The sequence below is a fragment of the Homalodisca vitripennis genome, chromosome 7, assembly GCF_021130785.1.
Source record: "Homalodisca vitripennis isolate AUS2020 chromosome 7, UT_GWSS_2.1, whole genome shotgun sequence".
NCBI classification, from domain to species: domain Eukaryota; kingdom Metazoa; phylum Arthropoda; class Insecta; order Hemiptera; family Cicadellidae; genus Homalodisca; species Homalodisca vitripennis.
Window position 1 is genome coordinate 19,149,822 of NC_060213.1, and position 10,499 is coordinate 19,160,320.

The 10,499-nt window shown below is 32.9% G+C and overlaps 1 protein-coding gene across 2 annotated transcripts in view; it reads left to right on the top strand.

Annotated features, from left to right (window-relative positions):
* LOC124366961 (E3 ubiquitin-protein ligase ariadne-1) overlaps positions 1-6,382 on the top strand; it is a 51,766-nt gene extending 45,384 nt beyond the window's left edge. For both annotated transcript variants that reach the window (XM_046823595.1, XM_046823596.1), the window contains 2 exons: positions 1,996-2,108; positions 3,545-6,382. In XM_046823595.1, the coding sequence (XP_046679551.1) occupies positions 1,996-2,108; positions 3,545-3,626 (195 nt within the window). In that variant the 3' untranslated portion in view covers positions 3,627-6,382. The remainder of the gene's footprint in view (positions 1-1,995; positions 2,109-3,544) is intronic.
* The last annotated feature ends 4,117 nt before the right edge of the window (positions 6,383-10,499 follow it).

Below are 10,499 nucleotides of genomic sequence, written 5' to 3' on the forward strand. Positions count from 1 at the left end.
TCGACAGATGTGCGGCCATTTTTAAACCGCCTGTACCAAGTTATTTGTGTTGTGTCCATACTTTCATCCCCAAAGGTGTTCCGTATCATTTCAATCGTCTCTGTACAACACTTGCTGTGATTGAAGCAAAACTTGATGTAAATAGTTTATCAGTTCTTTCTGTTATTTTCAACAGTACACATATATGACGAACAGATAAAATACATGCTGTACGTGACCCAAGTTGTTATGTCAGAAACTACGGCATTCAAATAGTTCGTGAAGAACTACTAATTATGCTCACACCCCGCAGAGGCCGCTCTGGTTCAAAGACGAAATGCAGGTCGGATACTTTTCAGATAGACCTTGTATGTTCGCAAGCCTCACCGGATACTAGTTAACTAAAGGTTGCCTTTACTTGTGCGGTGGAGTTTGTCTTGGTTAGTTCTACCCTATTGTATTAAGCCCTCCACATAAACTTTCCATGGGATGATTAATCCCTTAACGTTTTTTCTTGTTTTTTTTTACTTAAAATTATGTTGTTTTCTGAATTGAATACATGTACTTTCCAAACATCATAGAAAGAGACATTATAGACAAAAAATAGTGCAGGCATTGAATCGTCGCCAAATTTCTCACATAAAACGTTAGCGACAAATTTGCTAGGCCACTGCAGCTTCGTGGTATTTTCTTCAAATATATATACCTGGTGACTGAAACCTGTCACTTTAGTACTCTGTGTAAATGTTAAATGTAATATTACAGTTGTTTATTCTGTTTGAAAATGGAATAGTGAATCGGACATTTTTTTATCGGGAAATAACGTGGCCACCCTGGTTTATTTACTTAGCTTTATTACCACATTAGCTTTGTATCACGAAACTGGTGTGTAATGATTACAATGCCATCTAAATAAGCATTTTAAAACTTGTTTATCATTAGAATTTGTACAAAATATGAAACAAACCAGTGGTCAGAAATATACATAGAAAAATATTTTAAGCTGATATAGAAGATTATTATAATGATATTTGATATCTATTTCTGTCTTACTTTTGGCCGTTTTATTATTTTCAACTGAACTTGGATGAAATGTTGACGTATAATATACGTAATATCATTGCGTTATGCAACCTTAGTTTTTATTTGAAGGACGTCTTTGACCAACCAGATATTGCAGAAATATCAAAATTTTAAAATGCAAACCCGAACCATATGGCACAATGTTTTAAAATTCTAATTGCCAGACATTTTGATGAGTTTGTTTTTTAAAATATTTTATTGTTTTGAAATGGCAGACCAAAACATAACTTAATTAAGTTTTACATAAAACCCTGTGATACCAACAAATTTAAAATCTGCAATTGATTCCCTTTATAATTATATGTTTCATATAAATTTACTAAAAATTTCCTATGCCCGATAAAATAAACATCTTGAAAAAGTAAAAATGGGCATAACTCAAAAAATGTTTTCTTCAGGAATTGTTTTCAAATTCAAAACTGTTTCATTTGTTCAGTACACACAAAATACACATGAAGTGTCAGAATTTTCAATTTAATTGTGGGCTCAAAACTATTGATGATTGGCTATACTAATTCGAGCAGTACAAGACTACAATTCATCAAGGGGATATCCAGCTTTGCTGATGAGAAACTTTTCAACTTTATTTTAAGAAGGTCTCAGTTTAAAAACATTTCAAGGGTCTCAGATGGAAATTATTTAAGCAAAACGTGAAATTAGATATTTGAACGTTGCTCTTGAAGATAACAGATAAAAATCCGACCAATACAGTTCTTTAAAAGCAACATCCAACAGGTTTCAACATGAGAATAGAAAGAATGCCAAACCCAGCCCATATTATCACCAGCAGTGCTGCCAGCTGCAGGAGAAAAATTTCCCTCAGTCAATCCTGGTCTAAATATAGAAAATAATTTTTACTTTACTCTGAATCTATACACTTTGCTGGTTCTTTAGTTACTATCAGTGATGTTTATATCAAGTTATGTGGTACAGGACAACCAAAGAGATTTGGAAAGTGCGACGGAGACTCTGTCGGAGTATCTGGAGCGGGACATAACCTCAGAGAACTTGGCAGACATTAAACAGAAGGTTCAAGACAAGTACAGGTGAGTCCTCGCTAGTCAGCTGTGCGGCCTCGCATCTGAGTGTCCACTTTTAACATGGGGATAAAGTTTAAAACAATTGTATTTAAATAGGAACTCTTCTCAAATCTGTAAATATTTCACTTCAGCCAATGGCTGATATTTAACGACTACAGCATAGAGATGGGCTAGATCAGAACGAACCTGTAAACGTTACTTATGATACCGCTACTCTAAATAAAGGGTTAAGCCGTTCTAAATTTACCTGGTGAAATAAGACATCCTTTACGTTTTTTTTTACCATTTGCTTCAGAAATTTATATTGTGATGTCTTAGTAGTAATAAATAAATAACAATACGTGCAGTTATATTTTGTTACTAATAGTAATAGTACTTTGAATAATCTATAGTGAAAATCAAATTAAATTGCTTATTGTCAAAAGATTGATTGTCAAATCTATTATTATATATTTGAAATTTTTAACAATTCATTAGAACTGAGACATAAATATCTAAGTTTCTGAAGTGAATATTAATTTGTGGATTCGAGAAGAGTTCTTATTTGTAACACAGATTAGTTCTTTGATACCTGAATCAAGAACTTAATATCTTTTTGAACATGCAAATAACCTTTTAATTGAATGAAAACCATAGATTTTGTATTTTTCAGAATTATTATCCTTTCAAAATATAATGATCCCACGTATAAGTTTTGCCAAGTATTCCATTTTTTTTTAAAGTTTTATATAACATAATATGTCTTTTAACCTAAAATTCTTTTAGTTTTCATGTTTTTTTTTAATTTTACAAAGTACAGGTATATGGAAGTAATGCTTAGCCTTAGCATTGGGCTTTAGGCCTGTCAGATAGGTCAGGTTGAAATCATGATTTCCTTATTGTGTTTGATAAGATCCTCTTACAACTCAATTATCTATGAGAACAGGCAAAATAGAACTAAAAAGTGAACCAGTCTTTCTCCATTATTAAGAAAAAACTGGTATTACAGAGTGAAATGACTACCAGTAGAAGGTTTAAAAATACCCTTAATTTTATTGTTTATCAGTTATGGTTATAATGATAACAAAATTCTGGACGTTTGTGGTTAAATCCTGTGTTCAGAGATTTTGTCCATCTTCATCCCCAGATGTCAAAAATATCGAAGACATTAACGTTAAACTTGCACATGTACATTTAAAAGTCAATAAAAAAAGGAACATTAGCATTGAACACTCCAAAGTCATACTTGTCAATATTTTCAGTTCTCAAGTATGACAATAGTTAATGAATTTGCATACTTAACATTGTGTCTATAAAAACTTCAGTTCTCAAAACGTAATTATGGCAACACCTAACATCATAACCCCATTACCCATTGTCCTCCAGTAATATTGATGACACAGAAAGAGTCGTTGACTCCGCCGCTATGGTGTCCTGTTGTTGAGAGATTGTGCCTGTTGCAGATATTGTGAGAGCCGACGGAAGGCGCTGTTAGAACACGTACACGAAGGTTACGAAAAGGAGTGGTGGGACTACAATGAGTAACACTTTGTCGCCAACAAGAAATCGATTTTGTACATAAAATTCTTACATTATAATTTTTAATGAGTTGTTAGATTAAAACTGGTGATGCCAAGATTTTATGTCACAATTCCGAATGCAAGTCGTAATTTTTATTAAATTCAAATGTTTCCACATAAAAAATTGTACATTGAAACTACTTGCTATTAAAATTGAAAAGTAAATGGAACATATTTTTACAAAGTGGTTTGACGTTTTCGCCACAAGTATCTTTATGAAGTGTTGAATCAATTTTAGTTGTAAGTTTTTTTACGTATTTAGGTATAGAATATGTGGTTGTATCATTAGTGAGCTTATTTATCGCATACTTTTTTCAAAGTACACTACTTAACTTATTTTGCTTTTATATATTTGCTGTATTGTAATTGTAATAGTAGTTTGTAATTTTGTTTGGAGAATTTTTTTTAAACAATAAGTTTTTAAACACTTATTCATTTCTACTTATTTGGTCAGGAGATAAGGTGTTTTAATTTTTTCCCCAAATTAAAGATATTAAACATTTAAAAAGAAGAAGGGAAGAAAAAAATATTATCTATTTATTTGTTATTTAAAACTTGTGAAATTAATTTTAGTTATAAGCCAGCAATTAAAATGTAAGAATTGAATCTTAACATAAACATATATTTTTATATAGTATCTACTTAAACAGGGATTGGACATTTTTTAATTACGTTTAATAGCTAATTAGTAATGTCTACTTTAAATTTATAACCGTGTTGTATAACTGCACATGTAGTAAATTCCAGTTACGTTGCAATATGTGACAGTTGTATGCCGCTTAACCTAATGATATTCACCTTTATCTTTGCTAGGTCGTTGATTTTCCTATTTAGCCTAGTTTTGTTAATAAAAGTTCTGGCACAAGTTTGAAAATGAATTATAGCATTCCAATTTTAGAATGGTAATAATGAATCAAGATTCAACCAGCATAAGAAAATTATTACTTGTCTTTGTCCCCTGTAGGTGATTAAGAATTGGACATTTTGCAGTCTGTGATTTGGCACGTTGTAAGATATTAATTGGATGATTGATTTTGTGATATTTGATTAATTATTGAGAGGGATCTTGTAAATTAAACTTAACTCCTTAACGGTTCTGTAAAGTTACGTAAGCATAAACATTTTTCAGTATGAAAATAAACATATGTTTTATCAGTTTTTTACAGCGATTATGCACCGATATTACTAAAAAACGAGACAACGTACCTCAGTGTGAGTGAGTAACATGACTGAATTGGTGACTCTTTGGTCTCAGTATAACGCACTACACTGAACCAATCCAGTAGGTGATTTGTGATTAGAATTTGTGAAAAGAAAAATTATTGTGGAAAAGTCTTGACATTGAGAAACTCCATATTTTGAAACGACTGGAAAGAAACAAAAGGAATACAGTGCATTTTATTGTATGTATGATACATCCTCGTATGTCTAGTGAGAAATAGTGGCACTAATTACACAGTAAAGAGACTAATTATGGAACAAATGATTGACAAAGAACTAAGTAGACAAAAACATTTTGAATATATTACTAAAGAATGTTTCGCATTTTCACAGTCCCACCTTGAATATGAAATTGTGACTGTTAAGAGGTTAATAAGACAAAATGCAATTTTTCTAAGCACTTACGTAAGTAAAACATACTTAAACAATTCCGTAAGGTAATGGTATCACTCATAAGGTTATAAAAAAATCATCACTTAATCTTAAGTACATTTAATTTTTCCATTTTCTGCTTTCAAAAATTAAATCTTATGTAATGTTTTTAGAATTATCATTATAAATGTCGGTTTAATACTTGATATTAGATTATATATTATACATGTGTAAGGCATGACTAGACTTGAATAAAATAAGGAAAATGAGCTTTACGTGAACTGTAAAATATAAGAAGGTTACCCAATCAATACCCCCCAGGTGTATTGTCGCTTTATAGAATATTTCGATTCAGATACGGTGATATTCTAAGTCAATGATAGCTTGTGATTTACGTAGAAAAATATTATAGGGTAATTATATTTACTTGTGTTTTAGTTTGTTATTTAATTATGTTAAAATAATCTATATTGAGATGTTCTACTTGAAAATATATATTCCTTTAGTCGTTTGACGTTTTAGTGTAGCTGCTATTACAAATTGTCAAATGGCGGTCGGATCGACTGTGCCGTAAATGATGGGATATTTTAAGTGGCAATCTTGGCATCACTGTTTTGGGCTCTAGTGTTGCGTCATTCCCAGATCAGGTGTCTGCGCTTCTCGTTCAGTTTGCGGATTGAAATGCCTTAGCCATCCTGTAAATAATATAAAAAGTAGCAAATACATCGTTTGTTGGTTGCCTCATCCCGTCGCCTCCTCCAAGGCTAGTCATCGAGTTCTTTTGTATATTCTCTCTTGAGTTTTTTATGTTCTATTTTTAAATAGTAGTTTTTATTTGGATGATATATTTTTGCTAGTGATAACATTAAAACTCAACAGGCTAAGTATTAACTACTATAGTAGTCGATTGTGTATTATAATTGTACAGATACTACATTATAATAGAAATAACATTTTCTATCCACTGTTTCCTTGTTTCAAGGGGTTTACTATGTTGTTACACATCAGTTAATAATAAAAGTCAACATAACCTATTGTCAGTTTTTAAAAACGTTCGTCGTTTAGCAAATTTCTATTCACCAAAATAAAATGCTATACTTTTGTTTACAATAAATTATTCTTTCATAACTGTGTGGTTGGTTATTTATCACCTTATTTACTCCTAAACATGTTAACAGTGAAATTGTGAATTATACAAGTGCTATCCAGAAAGTAGATTACATTTTGCTCTGTAGCCACTAGGGGCAGGACTATCACAGTCATTTTGATGTCAGGGCATTTCTCCGTTCAGTGGCTATCCAGCCGTGCTAGTGAGAGGTTGCTGTTGCTCCTTGATATTTTACAATAGCAGTTTAAAATGTGTGACACAATTGAAAATCCTGAGAGTTGTGAAAAGTGTGGGTCGGTAATACGGTTTTTGTTGGCTAAGCACAATGAACCAATTGATATTTAGCAGCAACTCTGAAGTTTTTTGGGAACGATGTGATTACTGAAGGTGGAGTGCATCAGGTTTTAAAATGGCTGAACTAATGTGCATGATGACGAATGAAGTCGACAGTCAAGCATTTATTGTGACTGATGAAACTGTCTCTAAAGTTGATGAAAAGATTAAAGAAGACTGCCGATTCACAACAGAACTCTCTAAGTTTTCCTAAAATTTCAAGGAGTTTGTTACACAAAATTATTGCCCAGAAGTTAGGTTACCATACATTTTGTGCAAGTTGGGTACCAAAAATCTTAACAGTAAACCATAAAAAATCAGCATATAGCTGTTTCATTGACAATTTTAAAAATTTTGACACTTCTGAAAAAGATAGTGACTGGCTACTCGATCGAATCATTACTGGAGACGAGATTTGGGTCAAACAAGTGAATTGCGAAACTAAATTACAGTTAGGAACTGCGGGAGAGTGTGACTACCTGGTTGAAGTCTCAGGCAGCAGAATTTCAAAACTAGCTCACCGCTATCATAAGTGCCTAAATTTGTATGGTGACTATGTTGAAAAATAGTATTTTAGTGTCGCTTTCAACTGTATACAATACAATTTTTTTCTTGTACTTAGTTTTTTGTTTACATCAAAACATAAATCTACTTTCCGAATAGTCCCCGTAGTTACCGAAAAATAGGGGTGTACCAATAGTGAAGTGTAAGATCATATTTGATAGTTTGTGCCAATTGGGCCGGGAAAGTGTGTAACTTTCGCTGCTAATAATCTCCACCAATGTTGAAGCACATATCCTAATCTGAAAACCATATCAACTTGGTTTTTGTGATTCCATCATTGCAGTTATGGCACTGATCACCCAAATATTTCAAGTGCAAAAAATAATTGATTGGGTGCTAGATCCGGAATGTACAGAGAATTATCATCTATGTGAATGATTCGAGATCTTGAGTTTGTTGACGTGTGTGGACGGGCATTTCATGGATCAAAATGATCGTAATGCTGAGCATGCCTTTTGTTTTGGATTTTACAGCATAGTATTTTAAGGTTTCGCAAAATTTACTGAATTTATCATGACACCTTAAGCAGCAACCACTTCCTGCCTAAACATTGTTTGTACACGATTTTCTGGATTAAAAACTTTTTGTTCAAGCTACACTTTCTTGGTTCATAAGAACTGTTGTCACCATGGATTGCTAGTTTGATATCATTGCATAGGTAACCCGTGATTTTTTACAAATGAACACTAAAGACATGTCATATAATTGGTGTTAAAAACTGTTGTTTCCATAATAAAATTATAGAAATATTTCTCAGCTTTTCTGTATGTTTTTTGAGGCACTGAGTACAAATTTCAAACTTGACTAACAATATTCCGTGTCTACCCCAAAACACAGTCGCCATAACTTTGCATGGTGAGATTCTTTGTTTGGCCTTGACTTTAACCAGTGAATTGCATTTCGTTTCTGGGGTTAAATGAGAAATCAATGTTAAATCACCTGTGACAACGTTCTCTAAAAGTCGCCTTCTTTATGATATTGGATCAAAAACTCAAGAGCACAACCCATTCTTCTCATTTTTGTGTTCCTCAATATGCAGCCTGGGAACCCAGCGTGAACACAATTTGTGAAATTTCAAATGTTCAGAGACAACTTTTTTAGTAGTGTTTTTCTTACTGTGGGAAATTTCAGTGCTAATGATGAAATGGTAAATCATGAATCTTTTCATGAACACTAGTTTCATGAACACAACATTGACCAAATCTTCCATAACTGATGGCCGGCCAGATCGCGGTTTATCATGGACATTTTCCCGTCCGTCTTTGAAACCTCTCACCCACTTTCCCGTCACTCCTCGCATTAGAGCCATACTTTTCACTTATCTGTCTATGAATATCCGCTGCTGAAACGTTCCTTGCTGTTAAGAATCGGATTATTGATTTTGAACATTTTAAATTCGCACAGTAAACAGCATTCTACAATGATTCCACTGCAAATAACATCATTTTGTATAAAGGCATGCTGGAAGTTGGTGCGCCGCTCAAATAGTTAGCGCGAAACCAACCTTACTTTCTGGATAACCCTTGTATACCAGAAATAAACTATGTTTATCATAGATGACTACTATAAAAGTATTAAATTACATAGGAATTTTCGATAAAGTGCATTCATCAACTTTTTTTCTAATTACTTAAGGAATAAATAAGCCTTTTGTGTTGAAGTTTTTCGTACCTCAAGTAAGACTCCATTAATATTTTCTGGTTTTGCTTTTTTTACAGAGGAAAAACAAAATCCACACAATTTTTAAATTACTAATTTAATTGGATTATTTGAGACATTGAAAAATTAAGAAGTAAAAAGATACAAGCTTTCTATGGAGGTCTTGTCAATGTATGGTCTTATACATCAGTAATTTAAGGACTTAGAAGTAATGTTGTACAGCCTTGATTAGGGAACTGTTTTTATAAAATAATATTTAGTGTTTTATAAAGTAAGTAGGTTGGAAATTTAATTTAATTTCAAGCAAATAGTGTACAAGGTAATGTCATCATCATCATCATCTGACGTTTCCGTTATCATGGGTCGTCGTACACAGCCTCCTCCACTTTTGTCTGTCATTACAGGTCTCCTCTTCCTGCACCTGCATTTTCTGTAGTCCCCTTCTCTCTAAGTCTTTTCACACTTGGTCCTCCCATCTTCCTCTCAATCTTCCTCTTGGTCTTCTTCCTCTTTCCTCCTTCTCCAGTGCTATTCTAGGCATTCTATTATCTCCCATCCTCTTCACATGCCCCATCCACTGTATTCTTCTTCTTTCCATTGTCTCTTGCAGTGAAACTACCTTCAATCTTTCTCTGGTTATTTCATTCCTTATTTTGGTCCCTCAAAGTCCAACCCCTCGTCCTCGTTGTGAGGGACGGGCAACGGCTCAAAGAGACCGCTAACGGGGCTCTGGTGAAGCTACGTCAGGTCTAGCAAGCCGGTAGTAGATAAAACTTGCTTTCAAGAATAAGAACAGCCTCGGAAAGGACAAGGTAATGTATTTTTAGTAAATCTTTGTATTGTCCATATTGGAACATATCAAGACAACTTTGTTTGAACGTAACATTGATTTAAAAAAAATTTTAAACTGAAAATTGAAACTACTTGTTATTAATTGAAAATGCCCCTCAACAGCAAGGCCAAAGAATATTACTTAAATTGTGTGAGCAAATTTTCGCCTACGTGTGATCGAGAAAACTTAGATAATAATTATGACTCTGGTAGCGAATATAATAATTAAGTCTAAGAATTAAGATAATCTATTCTGGTAGTCATGTGCCTTATAATAGCAAAATTTCAGAATAAGCACATCAGTCAGCAAAACATGACTCTGCATCAGTGTTTCGCCTATGGTGATGCCTTTCATTGCAAGTTGTTTCATACCTGTAAAAAACTCCAAAATTCGTCGACTTCCTGTACATTTTTTAAATATAATCTGGTTACACTTTAAAATGAACCAGTTTCATGGAATAACCTGTAACTTTTTTTCCAACAGAAGCAAATGTACAGGGTCTCCATATTAGGAGTCTCAAATCGATTGAAAGAGAACAGATTATTCTAGAAACTAAATTTAATCTTTTCTTTTTCTTTAAATGCCAGCCAAAAAACTGTGAAATGTATGATTTTATGTATTACTCAATATTGACAGTTGTAAACATAAATGATTTTTTCATATTTACTTTCACTATAGTAAAAGCTAAACACTAAACGCTTAGTTTTTACTTAGTTTATAGTGCTTAGTTTATAAACTAAGGGATATTT